Raw genomic sequence first — 18,538 nt, 5'->3', positions numbered from 1 at the left:
AAGCAATAGCCTACATTGTTATTATTTGGGGGTTCTCTTGGATCCTCCTAGCAAACTCTAAAGGAGGTTTTTCATGATGTGGCTCTTGGGGGAAGCATTATTTTCCCAAATGGCATACCCATAACTTCATTCTCTCTCACACACACATATAAACTTAGACACATTTTATGTTATTTTAGACTAATATAAAGTAATGTAAAATTCCCTGTGGTTATTTAAAACATCCTTAGTGTTATTTTTTTCCTCCTTATCCTTCATATTGACTCTCCCTAACCTCCCATTATAAATTGCTTTCTTCTGTTGTGCATAGACCTTCTAATAATTTATTAGTTTCATATTGAGAAAATAGTGGTAGTTTGTGTTTTCTTGCTTTTCTGGAGACTATGGAGTTTCTAAGTTGCAGATTTATGCATGCAGAGTATTTTTATTATCCATTTGATATCTGTAGTGTCTCTGTTGTTTGATACTGGTCACTGTGTCTATCATTTTGTTTTTTTGCTAGTCTTTCTAGATATTTGTCAATTTTAGTTAGTGATGCTTTTTTAAAAAACAGCTCATTATTTCATAACTTTTCTGACTTTTTTGTCTTGAATTTCATTGATTTCTGTTCTTGATATCATTTGGGTTTGATTTGCTCTTTTTCTGGTGAAGGCTTAACTAAGGTGAAGGTTTAGATAATTGATTTGAATCGCTTCTAAATACATGCTATAAAATTTCTCTCCCAATTTTACTTTAGCTTTTCCATACATGTTTTGACATATGTTGGCTGTATCTATTGTTTCCTTTATTTCATGGAGATGTTCTCTGTGAGCCTGTGGCTATTGCCGTTTTAGACCTACTGTGAGAGGACAGTCAGATTCTGTTATTCGTCTGCTACCAACTTTACTCATTTCACTGTTAACAGAGAACACAATGTGACTTAAGTCATTTTTATTTTTGAGGCTTCCATTTATGGCCAGTGTATAGTCTGAGTTGGTGTATATTAGCATATACTTTTAAAAGATGTGTATTTGGGGTCAATGTGATGATTCATTGTGTGAAAAGCCTGCTTTGAAAGCCTCACAACCTGAATTTGATCTTTAAAACCCACATAAGGGTATGTAGAGAGAAACAACATGAGAAGTCCTCTGGCCTCCACGCACAGACCATGGTACACACACATTATATGTACATGCAAGCAACAATAATAAATAGAGTAGACTGAAATAACAAACTTTTAAGTATTTGTGTGGTTTTGCCTTATATAGATTATTCTAAAAGCCAATTCCCAGTGGTAGCTGCATTAAGTCCTCCTGTATCTCCGTTCCCAGTGGTAGGTACATTAAGTCCTCCTGTATCCAAGTTCCCAGTGGTAGCTGCAGTAATTCTTCCTGTATCCCAGTTCCCAGTGGTAGTGACATTAAGTCTTTCTGTATCCCAGTTCCCAGTGGTAGTGGCATTTAGTCCTCCTGTATCCATACTGATTCATCCCCTTGTTCTACCAGCTTGTTAAAGAAGATCATTAAAAAAAAAAAAAAAAAGAAGAAGATCATTAAAAAAAAAAAAAAAAAAAGAAGATCATTGATGTCTCCAGCGTGACTGTGCTTTGACGGTTCTCTGTTCTGTCACTTTGACTTCTTATACCTTGAAGTCCTGTGGTTGGTTCATATATATACTGAGCACTACTATGTCTTCTTGTTGCATTGACTCTTTTATCATATAATGTCTCTCTGATTATTTTCTTTTCTTTGAAGTTGTCTTCATCTATTATTATTGTAATCATCCTGTTTTCTATTGAATAGTGTTTACATGACATATACCTTTTACTAATCATTTACTTTCTTTCTGCCTGTACTGTTATATTTGAAATGAGATTTTCACTGGCAGTGTGTAGTTAAATTGTAGTTTAACTCTTCATTTTCTTTTAATTTATTTTTTAAAGATTTCTTATTTTCATTTATTTGTGTGTTTGTGTGCACATGTGTACAGATGCCCCCAGAGGCCAGAAGAGGGCATTGGATCCTCTAGAGCTGTAGTTACATGCAGTTGGGAATCACTCAATGAGAGTGCTAGGAACTGAGCTAAGGTCCTTAGGATGAGCAGCAGCTGCTCTTAACTGAATGCCTCTCTACTAGGTCACTTCTGACACCATCTTAATAAGAAAGAAATGTTCACTTCTTTAATGTAATCATTGGGGTGGTGAGAGCCCAGAGTATCTGCTGATACCAAGGTTGATTGGGAAGGGCTCTTACCATCCATCTTGAACCCTTGGCTTTCTCTCTTTACTTTCTTGGCATCACAGAAGCTTAGCATGCATTGGAGTGACTAGGGCAGCATCACAGTTTTATCTGAGTGGACTGGCTATTATCTAAATGATTGCTGTTTCCTGGTCCTTAGTATCAAATAGAAAAACCTTTTTTATAATTTTAGTGTGTGTGTGTATATGTGTGTGTGTGTGTGTGTGTGTGTGTGTAGTCCCTACCAGCCTTCAAGCACGTGAGATACCTGCCTCCAGGCTGTGCCCCCAACCTTACCACTCCAAGATCCCTCCACAATCCACATTGCTACCCCATGCACCTGAACATCCTCCCACCAGTAACCAACACCCCTACCCCCAGCAACCCCAGCAGACTACATAGGCACAGGTGCAAACCACAGTTGGAAGAACAAGCACAGGCATGTTCCTACCACACTAGTTGGAAGAAAAAAATAAACACAGGTGTAAGAATACATTCAACAATTGAAAGAGCAATATAGCACCATCAGAACTCAATAATCCTACAACAGCAAGGCCTGAACATGCCAATGTGACTGAAACACAAGAAAATGAACTTAAAAATTACTTTATGAATATGATAGAGGCTCTTAAAGGGGAAATGAAAAATTCCCTTAAAGAAGTCAAGGAAAAGACAAACAAAAAATTGGAAGAAATCAATAAATCCCTTAGAGAAAGCCAAGAAAAAACAAATAGGTGAAGGAAATGGTTCAAGACTTGAAAATTGAAATAGAAACAATAAAGAAAACACAAACCAAGGGAATTCTGGAAATAGAAAATCTGAGAACCCGAACAGGCACTACAGATGTAAGCATCACCAACAGAATACAAGAAATGGAAGGGAGAATCTCAGGTGTTGAAGATAACAATAGAGGAAATAGATTTACGTGTCAAAGAAAATATTAAATCCAGTAAATTCATAACACAAAACATCCAGGAAATCTGGGACACCATGAGAACACAAAACCTAAGAATAATAGGGATAGAAGAAGGAGAAGAATCGTAGCTTAAAGGTACAGAAAACATATTCAAAAAAATCATAGAAGAAAACTTTCTCAGCCTAAGGAAGGACATGCCGGACATGCCTATAAAGGTACCAGAAGCTTACAGAACATCAAAGAGGCTGGACAAAAAAAAAAGAGTTCCCTCGCCACATAATTGTGTGTGTGTGTGTGTGTGTGTGTGTGTGTGTGAGAGAGAGAGAGAGAGAGAGAGAGAGAGAGAGAGAGAGAGGGCATGTGTTTGTGTGAACATAGGCTGTGCCATGGGAAGTGGTGTAGGGGTCACAGCACAACTTTCCAGGGTACAGTCTCTCATGCACCTTGTTCCTGCCTCTGCTACTGCGCTGCATACTCCAGGGTCGTTAGTCATGAGCCTTGTTTAGTTGATATGTCTCTCTGCATTTTCAGTTTATCTGCAGCTGTCAGTCTATAAGGCAAAGAAGGAAGCCCAGGGAAATTACCATATTGTTGTTCCTGAAGTTCTGAAGATTATGGCCTATCTGCTTTCTTCTCTTTGTCTTTTGAGCCTTAATATGTTTGTTTTATTTGTAATGTCTGGAATTTTGTTCTACATAATGAGAACAAGGAATACCATTCCCATTTCACGCTCCCAACCACATCGATTTTAAAGTGTTTAATCACTTTTTGTCTGGTAATAAATTGTTTGAGAACAGTTTATATAAATATCTATAAATGTTGATAAGGCAGTAATAAATTGCTTAGTATGACAGTTCTAATTTATTCATTCATTTGTTCAGTTTTTGGTAGGTCCCAAAAGAATCCAAGGCCTTAAAGTAGGAAGCACTGAGCTTGTTCAATGAACTTTTCCTAGGAGAGATGTGGGTAAACTACTACTCGTCACAGACAGGGCCCTAACCAATGATCACTGCATCTGTGTTCAACTTGATGAGCCAGTGACTTTACAGTACTTACAGGAGCAAGGTGCTGGGTAGTCATGGGAACACCAGCGAGCGCAGTAGCTGCATCACCAGAACACACCACCCCAGCATGAATGACAATGTCACAGTTGTATGGTTGGAATGACTCTTCTGACCTCCATTTCAGTTCACCTTCTACCCTCTGTACTTGAGCATCTCCACAAGCCACATGCATCTGACCAGAATTAGATATGATGGGGGTGGGGAGACGCTAATCCAAAGAAGGTTGGAATTTCGGGTGAGGGTGTAATGCCGCCCCATCTCTTGTATGTAGTCACAAATGCTCTGATTAAGATAGCAAATGTCATGCCTGAGGATGGGGTCCTACAACAGAGCCACACACTCAGCCAATCATTCTGAAATTTGACACTCATGTAAACACTTGGAGGGCTTTTAAACATGATTTATTGGGACTGTCCCCCAGCGAAGAGTGAAAATTGGCATTCCTAGCATGTTCCTAGCTGCTGCTGCTATTTGGGGACTATAATAGAGAAATACTGACTTGATGACAGTTTGTTGATTTTCAATGATGTGAGCTCTGTGTAAAACAAATACAGATGTGCAGGAAGTAAAGTAAACTGGACTTGAGAACTTCAGTTCCACCAGAAACAGGCATGATCTAAGCAAGGATGAAAATCCACTCTTCTTGGAACACTTGTATAGAACGTTGTATTTTTAATGGAATGAGTCATTTTCAGCACTGTTATGTGTAGCCTCTGAGAGGCCAAAGGAGTGGAACACTGAGGGAAATAGCACTCACTTTATTACAGAGAATATAGGCCAGAATGAGAGCTACGGTGATCGGTAATTCTGTGAACATAAAGTAATGCCGATTTTATTGGATCCTAGAAAGTGCATATTTGAGTGACTATGCCAAATTGCATTCTGTAATAGGTATATGACACACAAATTCTGGTGTCTGGTGTAAGGCTCAGAATTGACATCCGAAGAGCCCGTACCATTGATCTGAGTAATGTTCAGCTGGGCGGTGACTGCACGAGGCTCACCCTCAAGTTCACCATTCTTTCTGGAGTTCATGAACGGAAATAAAATTGCTCCATTCAGTGGTAGAATCTAAGTCAAGGTTAACCTCGAAATAGTTTTCAGGGGTGATTAGTATAAAAAATAAAATTAAAATAATGTTTTTCCTTCTCTCTAGCTCTGTTGGTTTAGCAAAAGCAGCCTTAGAAGCAATTAATGGATTTAACCTCTTTGGAAACCAGGTAAAAAAAAAATTAATTGATTGATTGCATGTTTATGTAATTTTACTGTCTGTTATCAATTTCCTTAAAACTTATGACTATCTGAAATGTATGTGGCCGCCCATGCTCTAACAGCTTTGCTTTGAAATAATTTACCACTTGAGGTTTAACTTTTATTTGACAGTAGTGTAATTTTTTATTTATTTGTTAGTTTGTTTTTACATCCTGACTGCAGTTCCCCATTCCCCTCCTATCCACTCCTCCTCCCTTTTTCTTCAAAAAATGGCAGCCCCCCCCCCACCCCATCAACATCAACCAGTCATGGCGTATCAAATTGTGGTGAGACCAGACACCTCCTCTCCTGTTAAGGCTGGACAAGGCAATCTATTGGGAGGAAAGGGTCCCAAAAGCAGGGAACAGTCAGAGACAGCCCCTGCTCCCACTGTTAGGAGTCCCATAAGACCAAGTTACACAACTGTAACATATATGCAGAGCAGAGGGCCCAGATCAACCGTATGCAGGCTCCCTGGTTGTTGGTTCAGTCTCTGTGAGCCCCTGTGAGTCCAGTTTAGTTGATTCTGTGAGTTTTATTGTGATGTCCTTGACCCCAGGGAAGTGGACTCTGCTAAAGTGATAAGAAAAGGAAGCCGGATAAGGAAGTTAACAAACTGGGCTGAACCGAGACTCCTCTAGAGTTTCTCAAGGCTTCCTGGATTAAACCAGAAGCGTTTAGTATAACAGCAGTTTGGAAAGGTCAGACCTGCCTAGGCTGCCAAGGAGAAAACTGAGTCGGGCTGAGGTCCAGGCTGTAGTGATTGGCTTGGTTTTGGTCACGGTGTACCTCCCTTTGAAGAACCTGACGCCGCGCATGCTGTTTCCCAGCGCCCCTCTTCTCCAGGCGTGGCCACACCGTCCACGTGACTGCTGTCCCTGCCTGATTAGCAAAGCTGTGCTCTTTCTGAAACCTGCCTAGCCAGGCATTTTGAGTCTTAGCTATAAATGTTCTGCCAGTATTACTTCTGAATGTGGTTTTCAATCTTGTGTGCACATTAGAAACATTACAGAAATTCAAAGAGCATTCATGACACCTAGGCTCCCTCCTGACCTGGTATATAGGGCTATAGCCGCCCTAGAGTTTTAATGCTCGGGAATTCTAAACTGCAGTCAAGAGCATGGCTGTTTTTAACATAACACATAGTTAAGTGTTACTAAATGGGCTGTTCACTTATTATAGCAGGTAGAAATAGAAGCAAACTAGGTCTTTTTCCTTTAGCCACACAAGTAGTAATGGGAACAGATACAGAAAAAAGACAGTCATAAAGGCCTGTTCCGGTGAGACAAAACCTAAAAGCGGCCAATTTGCGTACCAAAGTGTACATGAAAAAGTGATAAATGAAACAGAAACTATCAGATCAACAAGTATTTCAGTAGCCTCAGAAGTGTTTGTTTTGGTCATGAGGCCGAAGGGTAGAGGACAGCCTTCCATACTGCTAAAGCTCATGTCCATCGTGATGGTCAAGTTCAATCATCTTGTCTCTATTAGAACAAGCAATGGCAGATACTAACTTGAACAGAAAGATTGAGTTGTTAGTTGTAAGGAGACTCTGGGTAGGGTCAACAGAGCTACAGAACTGTGGTTTTAGGGAGCAGAGGCTAAAAATCAACCTGGGGACTGGAGAGATGGCTCAATGGTTAAGAGCTCCGCCAGGTTCTAATCCCTGCACCCATATGGCAGCTCACAACCAACTAAACTCCAGGTCTAGGGGATTTGACAACCCATCTGGTTTCTGTAGGCAGCAGGCATACACATGAGGCACATACATACATGCAAACAAAACACTTGTACACATAAAATAAATATCAAGTGGCCAAAGTTAAGAGGGTCTCTCAAGTAATTCCCATAACACGTCTTTTCCTGTTGTTGTGTTTATTTGTGGGAGGCAAGAGACTGACAAATGCACCGAGGTCAGAATCTGTAATTGGTGATGACAGATTGCTCATGTTCTGCCATGTTCAAAACAGAGCAGATATCTGCATTCCTTTGAAATGTGCGGGAGATAATTCAGTGAGGGCTCTCAGTGATGTGAAAGACTGGCTTCTAAGTGCTCTTGTATGGTTTGGGGTTTTGTTTTTTGTTTCCTTCCCTCCTGGAAATCTGGGCCATGATGCCTATAGTGTGATAGATATTTTTATACAAATGTAGAGTTCATTGGTATTCCGTCTCAGTGTTAGGAGGTGTCACCTCATGAGATTATTTTTCTTTAGGCATATGTCTTCAAGACTGGCAGATAAGGGGCTGGAGAGATGGCTCAGCGGTTAAGAGCATTGATTGCTCTTCCAGGGGACCCGGGTTCAATTCCCAGCACCCACATGGCAGCTTAACAACTGTCTGAAAGGGATCTAACACCAATGCACATAAAATAAAGTTCAATAAACCATAAAAAATATTTAAAAAAAAAAAAAGACTGGCAGATAAAAACTGGGACCACAACAAATACTTGATGAGTTTAAATAACTAAGTTACTTATTTGTGGTCAGAAAATAGTAGTTTACTGTTTATTTTATCACATAATAGGGAGATTTACCAAATTTGCTTTTTTTGTTACAAATTATCCTTTCATAGATTATATATTTTAAAGGTCCTGTTCCAGACAGATAGTTATTGGCCTACAGATATATTAGCTCCTGTTGTTTTGTGTGTTCACACACCTCTAACCCACTTACTTTCTTCTGTCTGCTTGTTGCTGTTTCTGCCAGAATTCAGGCTCTGGTTTTGATCCTCAGTTCTCCCCCTGACCCAGGGACTTAGTGCCACTTTCCCACCCAAGCCAGTTGTGAGGTTCTCATATATTACCATGTGCCTTGCATCTGGGTCAGTTGTGTGTTCTAGAGCAGTGTTCAAATTCATTATTGCTCACGTCACAGTGAATATGTTGTACTCTGACGAGAGCAGCTACTAGCGATGCTTTCTAAAGCCAGTAGGAACATAGGGAGCCCAGGACTCTGTTCAGCTGCAGTATAGCTATTGAGGGAGCCTCACTCATCCTTTATCAAGTCATTACCAGAGTTAGAGACTTGTTGAAGATGGTGCTCTGAATGAGGAATCATTCTGTTTTACAAGATAATGCTCACAGAGAACTCGAGTTAACAGGAAGCAGATATAACTAGTGAGTCTGGCACTCGGATTTCCTGCCTGGTCCTCCTAGGCTTGAAATTTCAGTCAAGTGATTGAGTCCAGGCTTTAGAGTTTCAGAGTGTGTGAGTCTTTGATGTTGGGTAGAATTGGGATGAGATTTAGAATGTGATTGTAAAACTACCTAAAATATATGATGTCTGGTTTTTCTCATTTATTTTTTGAGTATTTTTTTAATAATGGAAGCAATCTTTCTAGTGCCCTTTTATTATGTGTTTTAAAAATATTCATCTTCCCATTAAAGTTATGTTCATTTATACTGTGCTGTTGAGTATGAAATGCACTAATGTCTAAATGGCAACATTTTTCTTTTGCATGTTGCAGATCAATTGGCATTTTTTATATATGTCTTTTTATTCAAATTTCTTGTTTTTCAAAGTTTTTTTTAAGTGTAGGGAAATTATATAGCCTAATTGTTCATTAAATGGGTTTCTGTGGCGAACTGGATTTTCTCTTTGCTCTTTTGAGCAAGGGTTTGTCAACTTCAGTTGGAGGGATAGCCCTAGCCACATGTGGTTTTTCATGAAGACAGCCATGAGAACTATGAAGAGGAGTTGCCAGTGTTGTAACTTAAGATTCTCCTATCATCACTTTGTACTATAACATGATTTTATATATAATTCTGGATTGTTACCTAAACTTGTTTAGTTTCATAATATAATCAAAATTATTTAGGTAGTCACAACTCAGATTTATTAATCAAAGTTATTTCTTGATTTATCCCATCATAGTAGCTAAACTGTTTCTTCATTGAAATGAATGTATTTATTAGACAACTTATAAGGTCAAAACATGATTTATAAGAAAAGAGGAAAATATTAAAATAATATCTGATGATTCTATGATTGTTTTGAAAAATTCAGTAAATATTGAAAGCATACAAAAAGAAAATAAAGGGCAAGAGAGATGTCTAAAAGGCACTGGGTGTTCTTCCAGAAGACTCAAGTCCAATTCCTAGCAGCCACACGGATGTTCACTGTCTGTAACTCCAGTTCCAGGAGATCTGATGCCCTCTCTGGCTTTCATGGGCACCAGGAAGTCACGTGGTGCACAAACATGAATGCAGGCAAAGCATCTATTTATATGTAAAGCATAATAATAATGATAATAATAATAATAATTTTTGTTTAATCTTTAATAATCTCTTACAGAGTTACATTCAGTGATAAAAAGTTTTTGAATTGTCTTTTCTCACAGAAAGAATGCCACATGGTTTATAATTCTCTGAAATGTGTTTCTTTTTCGATTTCCAGGGCTGTTCTTGGTCAGTTATATTTGTGGATCTCGACGCTCACAATCGCAACAGGCAGACATTGTGCTCACTGTTGCCCCGAGAATCACGCTCTCATGTGAGATGATGTGCCGCAGACTAGAATGAGTTCTCGTTACAGTTCTTGTGCTGTTATCTACCGTTCAAAAGCACACACTACAGTGTTGACTTCATGCAGGATAAGGAGATGCAGTGGAGACGTATCTCCTTTTCTAGCCTCTGATGCTGGTCAGGAAGTAAACAGTTAGACAGACCTGTCCAGTCCTTTGAGTCTTTTGTTAGACTACAGGAAAATAGACATTGTTTTTCTGTTTTTAACAAATGAATCATTTTTTTAATAATGGGATATAAAAATTTGTTTTCAGCATGGCACAGTGGCAGACCATGTTTGACTCTTTGTCTGATGAACATCTATATACTTCCTGTACCTGACTGTATGTTTTCCCAGGGATTGTTTATGGTTTTTGCCTTCAAAAACTACACCAAGTAGAATAGTTAACTGTTTTATATGAGTAATGCCAGATTGTAATGAATACAAAACCAATAAAGAAGTATTATCTGTTTATTTAATGATGTTCTATCCATTTATCCTACCATTTAAATAGTCTTTGGCAACATTCTGATACATTTCCACATATTTTAGTGAACATAATTTTTGCCTTAAAAATTATGTTAGTGGTTTTTATGGGCAAGCATGTTTCCATTCAATAAACAAATTTCTGTAATATGAATCTAATTGCTTCTGTAATATAAATTCTAATGGCTATTGATTTACTCAGTTGTTGGGCCTTTTGTTAGTTTTCCCTTTTCACTATTGTAGGCAAATTCTGTACTAACTAAGTTGTGGTAATAAGTATTACATTTTTTACATTCTGTTTAGTTGTAATTTTTAAGTTACAGCCTAATATTGAAGCTGGAAAATTCATTTTGTTAATGGATAAAGTGTTATCTGTTCTATCAGGCTTACAGAAACACATCATAGAAACTTCTGTCTGTCTTAAGGTCGCTGTCACTTGATAAGGGTTTTGACTTTGATGTGATTCTTCTTGTACCGTGTTGGTCACGTCACTGCAGACACTCACAGTCTCTTTATCTCTTATCTGCCTATTTATTTGTTTGTAAAACAGCAGTCTCTTTGTCTTAATGTCCCTAGAACACAGACGCTGCCCTGCTCCCATGCATCAGTTACCCTGCGTTTGCCTTGGACGATGAAGTTCTCTTCAGCCAGACACTTGATAAAGTGGTCAGAAAATTAAAAGGAAAATATGGATTTAAACGTTTCTTGAGAGACGGGTACAGAACATCACTAGAAGATCCCAACAGGCGCTATTACAAACCAGCTGAAATTAAGGTACCACGAACTGGTCCATGCCAGCACGTGCAAGTGGTGGAGAGCACAGATCCAGGAGACTGACTTCTTGATTTAAGATCCTGCTCCATAATAAATAAACATTATTTATTGCTAAAAATAATATCACCTATACCATGAGCTTTTCTGGGGGTTGGATGATTTTATGTATGGATGCTTAGAATTGCTCTTGATCCGTAGTAACTGCTCAAACAGTATTAATGCTTTTTACCACATGGGCCACATGGATTCAGTGGTTAAATAATTCTTTTAGCATTTTCAGTCTTTTGCCTATTTCTCTTACATGGTTTTGTTTCTATCTGTGATCTGCTTTTATGTTATTAAGCAAATGATCTCATTAAAGCTATTACTCTGGGCCAGGCATTGTGTTTCGTGTTTAATGCCAGCACTTAGGGGGCAGGGGCAGGCAATCTCTGTGAGTTTTAGATCAATCTGGTCTACATAGTGGGTTCCAGGCCAGCTAGGGCTACACAGAGAGACACTCTCACAAAACAAAACAGCTTGTACTCCTCCACCCCCTTCTCCACCTGCTGGGTACAGCTAGAGGAAGCCACAGCCTGAGTACTTGCCATCCCAAATCCAGGATACCTATGCTGACTCAGTTTTGTAACTGCTTGGACTTCTTGTCATTTCTGCTGTGTGATCCTGTAGAAAAGCCCCTATTAAAAAGCAAACCAACCTTGGACACCGGCTCTCAGTTCTTTGCCTTATTCCTGCTGCTAACCCCTTGTTTCTGTGTGGCAGCCTCTATTGCATCTTTCCCTTCATCAGTGCCTCATAGAAGATGCCATCACTCTTTCTTGAGGCCTTACATATGGAGAAATATTACATAGATACAGACACATACACATATATTTCTTTGTGTATGTACATCTTGTTTGTTTGTTTGTTTGTTTGTTTGTTTGTTTTTTACTCATTTTCTTGGGAAGCCCACTGAGCATTTTCTTCACTGATAGGACATGTGACTCTGTTCCTCATCTTCCCCACTTCTACCTTCCCTCCCTTTTGCTTCTCCCAACTTAATTTTTCCTTTGGCACAAACACATTAATGCCTATAACTAAAGATACAAACTAAACCTCCCTCAGTGCTTATTCTTGTCCATCTTCTGTCTTCTGTCTATAACCGTCACCCTGAAAAGCGTGATCTGTGTTTTGTGTGTAGACCTGGTGTATTAGTTATTTTACTGGGTTACAGGACTGGAGACAGAAACAATTTATGTGGTAAAAGAGTAATTCTGGCTCTTAGTCCAAGGGATACAGTCCACCAAGGCAGGAAGGCATGTCTCACGGCTCTGGCAGCATGAACTATGTGCTTCTTGGGCAGTCGAGCTGAAAGCAAAGCCTCTAAATTATAACTCTCAAAGCCTACCTCTAGTGCCTTGCTCTGTCGGCTGTCAGTCCAGCCTTACCTCTAAAAGTTCTCACAAGCTTTCAAAACAGCGGCCCTGACTTGGGACACTGTGATTGCCTCCTCCTAGCTCTTGGCTGATTGCAGGCAGTTTCAGTGGCTGGGTCAGAGTGATTATTGCTTCTCTCGCCTTGTTTTCCTGAACATCTTGGTGCCTGTATATATTAACTCTGTTCACTCTTTTGGAGTATTCTGGTTGCTATGGCCACGTCTTCCCCTCCATCCCTACTCCCCTTGTCAGTTTCCGTCTTCTACTTCTGTGATCCACTGTCACTGTGCTTTTTTTCCTACCAAGCTCTCATGGCCATTGTTGCTAATGATGTACTCTCTCCCTGACTCATAGTGTGCCTAAGGTGCCCTGCGCACATGTGCACCTGCTGCTTAGACACACATCTTCACCTAGGTGGCCTACACGCTGCCTCCGTTTAGGCCCATATCTGACTCACTCTAGGCTTCTTCTCGCCACTTAACCACATTTTAAAAAATTAATCATTTTACTGACTGGGCGCGTCTGTGCACACACGCACACACATGCATGTGCCCATATGTATGAGTATGCTACAGTGAGCATATGGAGATCAGAGGACAGCTTCCACCATGTGGACTCTGGGGATGGAAGTAAGGCCCTTGGGCTTGACAGCAAGTGTCAATCTCTCCCGCTGAACCGTCTTGCTAGCCCCAACCATTTAACCAATTTTATCATTCACAAAATGTGAGTTGTCCTCTTTAGAAATTCCCCCTCTTGTGTCTTACTCCTTGACTTAAGCCAGCAGTTCATAACCTTGAATACTTTTGTTACCAAACTAGACTGAACAGGATCTATAGATTTTTTTTATTATTATTGCTTGAGTTGGCATCAGATTAGTGGAGGCTGAGAATAATGTAAAATAGCCCGTGTCGCACATGAGTTATTTGTCAAAATGTCCATAGTACTAAAGTTGAGACAGCAATTCTGGGTGTCATCTTTTCTCTTTGAATTGCTCTTACGGCTTTGAGTTGATTTCCATATTTCTTGTTCCTCCACTCCTAAGTAATGCCAGCTGCCCAGCCTGGAAATAAATGTAACGAAGACTTTGACCCTTCTCAGTGTTCATGACTGGTTCCACTGCCTCCAAATCAGCCAGTCTTTGAGCAGTGAGAGTCCTGATTTGACTTCCTGCCCATCCACCGGGCTTCCGCTTTACTGCTTATGCCTTTGTATTCTAGAATTAATGAATCGTGATTGTTTCTTTAACATGTTTTATGATTCTGCAGGTCTGGTTTCTGCTGTTTGCTCTGTGCATTACATTTTAGCTGGTTTCTTGCCGTATAACTCTTCTCCGCACTCAAGACAGACACAGATGTTTTTCAGTCTATGTTGCTAATGTATGTGTATGGTCAGAGTATGCTGAACTGTGGTAACTATTCGTTTGCCAGTCTCCCACTGTGCTGTGCGCCTCTGCGGACATAGCGCCTAACTTTTGTCTCCAGGGCTCTGTCTAATTCAGCTGTTTTCAACCTGTGGGTCATGACCCCTTTGGGGGTTGCATATCAGATATCCCTCATATAAGATATTGATATTACGATTAATAACAGTAGCAAAATTACAGTTATGAAGTAGCAGTGAAATAATTTCATAGTTGGGGTCACCACAGCATGAAGAACTGTATTAAAGGGTCATGGAATTAGGAAGGTTGAGAAACACCGTCTAGTGCTGGCTGTTAGTGAGTAGTTAGTATATGTTTATTTAATGACTGTTCTTTAGTGAGTTCAATAAATGAACTTTTGAATAAAAGTTCTGAAAAAATTTTAAAGAATGGTTGTTCTCAACTTGAATTTATCACTATAAATAAGTTCCTTACATATAACTTAAAATGGGTTGCTCTAGTTTGCTAATGGAAATCTTAATTTTTTTTTTTTTTCGAGACAGGGTTTCTCTGTGGTTTTGAAGCCTGTCCTGGAACTAGCTCTTGTAGACCAGGCTGGTCTCGAACTCACAGAGATCCGCCTGCCTCTGCCTCCCGAGTGCTGGGATTAAAGGCGTGCGCCACCACTACCCAGCTAATCTTAATGTTTTATTTTCTCTTTTAGCTCTTTGATGGTATTGAATGTGAATTTCCCATATTTTTTCTTTACATGATGATTGATGGTAAGTGACCGTTTTCCTGAAATTTAAGATGTAGAATACACGTGTCTTAAAGAATAGCTGAGGGCTGGGCAGATGGCTCAGCTGATAAAGTGGTTGCTGTGTAGGCATGAGGGCTTGAGTCAGATCTCTGGCATCTGCCTGAAAAGCATATGGCTGTAATTTCTGCCCTGGGAGAGATAGGTGTATCCTTGAAGCCGTTGGCCAGCCAGCTTAACCAAATGGGGGAGCCCCAGGTTCAATTCAAGTACTCATCTCATAGAATTGGAGTGGGATTGATTAAGAAAGACATCCAGTGCTAATCTCCGGCTTCCACACATGAGCACACACATGCATGTTCACCTGTATGTACTCATGAACATGCACATAAAAGCACATGCATAAGCCACATTCAAACATACAAAGTAAAAATAATAAAATCTTAAAAGAACAGCTGAAATGAGTGATTCCTTTCATTTAGCAATAGATTAGACTTAAGTGATGATAACTCTGCCTTTTATGTTGTTCTGCTTTCTGAGTGAATGTCAGATCTATAAGGAATTTTTAAAATTTTCTGTCTGTTTCTCTGTGTGTGTATGAAGTATTTGTATGATGTATGTGTGTATGATGTGTGTGCATGCAATCATGTGAGTACAGGTGCACACATGCCTGGAAGTCAGGACAACCTTAGATTTTTGTCCTTGCCTTCCACATGTTTAAAGAACTTTCAAAATCACTTTGAAGTCTTTAATGTTGATGCCAGTATCTTGCTCATACTTATAAAGAAAGTATTGTAGAAGTCATGAATACTATGATCATAATATTGAATATCTATAACATTTATGCTTAAGCATAGTGAAATTTCAGTTAATTCAATATTTAATTCTAAATGCTAACATACTTTCTGAAATCATTTTCTATAAAAAGTCATACCTATTTACATTTTACTTCAATTTTATGTTTCATTTATATAAAATTCGGCATAATCATTCTAAAAGGACTTAGAAGTTTTTATAAGTCATAGTGTTTCTATGCTTATTGAGCATGGCTAGTCTTAGATTTTGTATTTTGTTTTAGGTGTTTTTAGAGGTAATCTTCAACAAGTCAAGGAATATCAGGACCTTTTGACTCCTTTGCTTCATCAGACCACAGAAGGTATAGTTCCTTTATCAAGAATTTTTTTCTACCAACATGCCCTTGTTCATGTAAAATGTGTGTGCATCAGTCCTTTATAAAACACAATTATATATATATATATATATATATATATATATATATATATATGTTATATTGAAAAATAAATGAGACCTCAACTGAAATTAGAATGATCTCTCTTAATTTAGTTTAATAAATTATGACAGGGATGGACATGAATGTAGGTGGTCATGGCTCTGGTGATGCTAAGGTAGTTTGCACACAGACAGAATTGTGTGATTTTTTGATATAGCTCCTTTATTCTGTGTAGTGTTGCATACTATAAAGCACCAAGTCATCAAAAATGGTATGGCTGGGTGAGTGTTACCCTCAAGCCCCAGGCCCTAGGACGGCTGCCTAGAAAGACTGCTTTCGGCTGAAGGCAGGAGACTCCACTATGGAGACACGTCTGGGATTTTAGCATTAAGTTTTGAAAGCTTGCCCCTGTACCAATATGCCGTTCTTTGCAGATAGATTCAATTTTTTAGAAATAATCAAAATGCCAAATCTTAGAGGTAAGGATATATTCATTTCAATCAAATACCAGAAGGAAAAAGAAAGCTTAATTGGAAACTTCTCAAAGGAACTCAAGGGCAGTATTCTGGATACCTTTGGTTTAAATATAATAGAATTATATAGAAATTATAGTCTTATGAGAATAGCTTTAAAAATTTGTATGTGGGTCAACATGTTTGGAATTTTGATGTGCTAGTCAAAACAAATCCATGGTCTTTTGGACATAAAACATCAAGTGTCATTCACAGCACTGGGGCTCATCCCTGTTGTACATGGAGTTGTGAGCCGGTGAAGGGGAAGAAGGTTCCAGGAACACCTGAATAAAATACTGCTTATTTTGTTTTACCCTTTCAATGCTTATAATGTTAAAAGTTGTGAAATGTTTATGAATTTTTTTTTCTTTGGTATTTCAATACAGGGTTTCTCTGTAGGTCTGGCCATCCTAGACCTGGCTGGCCTCCAATTCAGAGATCCACCTGTCTCTGCTTTCGTAGTGCTGGGATGAACCACCACCATCACACAACGAACATTTTTAAATTAAAAATAAATGCTAATTTTTAAAAAGGAGTTTTTTTCAATATTCACTTGTTTACAATATTTGTGTTTTAAATATTCCCTTGTCTTCTTTGAAAAACAGTGCAATAGTGAAATATTTGAAATTTCCACAATCAGGTCTTTTAGTGTTCAGGAAGGGATCATTGACACATGGAAGTGTCGGCTAACATACTCTGCTTTTTGGCTTCATGTTCAGAGCGATGTTCACAGTCTTCCCCACAGCGCTTAACCGCTTTCCCTGATTTTAGACACATTTGTCACTATCAATTGATGGATGAAGAAGACAGCAGAATTTCAAGGTTATTGTTTAATTTTAGTACAAAAATTAAGTTTACTGTAGACTGCTGTTACAAAATATCATCTGCTGTACCCTACAAGGAACATATCCTTTAAATAATAGTTTTATTTGCTGAAGGATGTATCTTTTACAGATATGTTTTAATAAAAGGTTGGTTTTTTTTTGCCTTCAGGGACACTGAATGGTAGAAGACAGGCTTAATATTTAAATAGGGGTTTATTTGCACTAACTAATGGCTCAGAAGTGGAATTTAACTAAAGAGTAAATAGTATCTCATTTATAAGGCTTCTTAGACTGACTTTATTTAATATAACTTCTCTTATCACTCTAAATATCTGTATACTATATATACATATATATCAATGATATGCACATATAGCACATGTGTATACATATGCATATATTATACATACATATATATACATGTATGTCTGTATATATTGACTTAAAAGTGTTTGCTGTTAAAGGAGATACACATTCATCACTGTCTAAAGCCTAATATACTATTGGATTAGTTCTAAAGTCAAGAAACCTCCCCCCATGGATTTCCCTAGCAATATCTGAAACGACCAGAATGTTAGACTTCTTTGTAGCTCACTGAGTCTGCCCCTGTATAACCCGCCACTGTCCCTGCTGTTCTGTCCACACAGTTTCTTTAAAGGGAAATTTGGGGAGAACACTGTTTTGTTGTATTTTAACACGCTTGCTTCTAAACTAAATTATATTTTGTTTTATTTTACTCTATAGGATATCCTGTAGTACCGAAGTACTATTACGTGCCTGCTGACTTTGTAGAATATGAAAAGAGAAACCCTGGTAGTCAGAAACGGTTTCCTAGTAATTGTGGCCGTGACGGGAAATTGTTTCTTTGGGGACAAGCTCTTTATATCATTGCGAAACTCCTCGGTAAGTGGAGCCGATTGGGAGCCTATTTTCTTTCCCTGTTATCAGGTTGTTAGCAATAAATATAGCTTGGGTGATGTTCTTCCTTTGGATGAAATTGGATTTGGGTGGATTTTGCCCTGTTAGTTCTTTGGTGAGGATGGTATGCAACAGCTCCTGAAAGAGAGGTGCAGTGGGTGCGGGTGCGCTGTGGCTGTGTGTGACGTCTCTGCATCCAGCCTGGAGCTTGTAGCAGAAGGCTGTGAAAACTTTGAGTTGGTTTTGTATAAGATGAGAACGTTTCTGACTTACTCTAATCAGCATTGTTGAGCACTGCTGTAGTAAACTACTTGG

The 18,538-nt window shown here is 38.8% G+C and overlaps 1 protein-coding gene across 5 annotated transcripts in view; it reads left to right on the top strand.

The window, feature by feature from the left end:
* The window catches only part of Phkb (phosphorylase kinase regulatory subunit beta), a 182,629-nt gene that overhangs the window by 78,768 nt on the left and 85,323 nt on the right, over positions 1–18,538 (top strand). For all 5 annotated transcript variants that reach the window (XM_057754198.1, XM_057754194.1, XM_057754195.1 and 2 more), the window contains 6 exons: positions 5,353–5,416; positions 9,842–9,937; positions 11,012–11,209; positions 14,706–14,763; positions 15,817–15,894; positions 18,050–18,208. In XM_057754198.1, the coding sequence (XP_057610181.1) occupies positions 5,353–5,416; positions 9,842–9,937; positions 11,012–11,209; positions 14,706–14,763; positions 15,817–15,894; positions 18,050–18,208 (653 nt within the window). The remainder of the gene's footprint in view (positions 1–5,352; positions 5,417–9,841; positions 9,938–11,011; positions 11,210–14,705; positions 14,764–15,816; positions 15,895–18,049; positions 18,209–18,538) is intronic.

This window comes from Chionomys nivalis, chromosome 21, assembly GCF_950005125.1.
Source record: "Chionomys nivalis chromosome 21, mChiNiv1.1, whole genome shotgun sequence".
Classification (NCBI taxonomy): domain Eukaryota; kingdom Metazoa; phylum Chordata; class Mammalia; order Rodentia; family Cricetidae; genus Chionomys; species Chionomys nivalis.
This window is presented reverse-complemented; position numbering and strand designations above follow the sequence as displayed.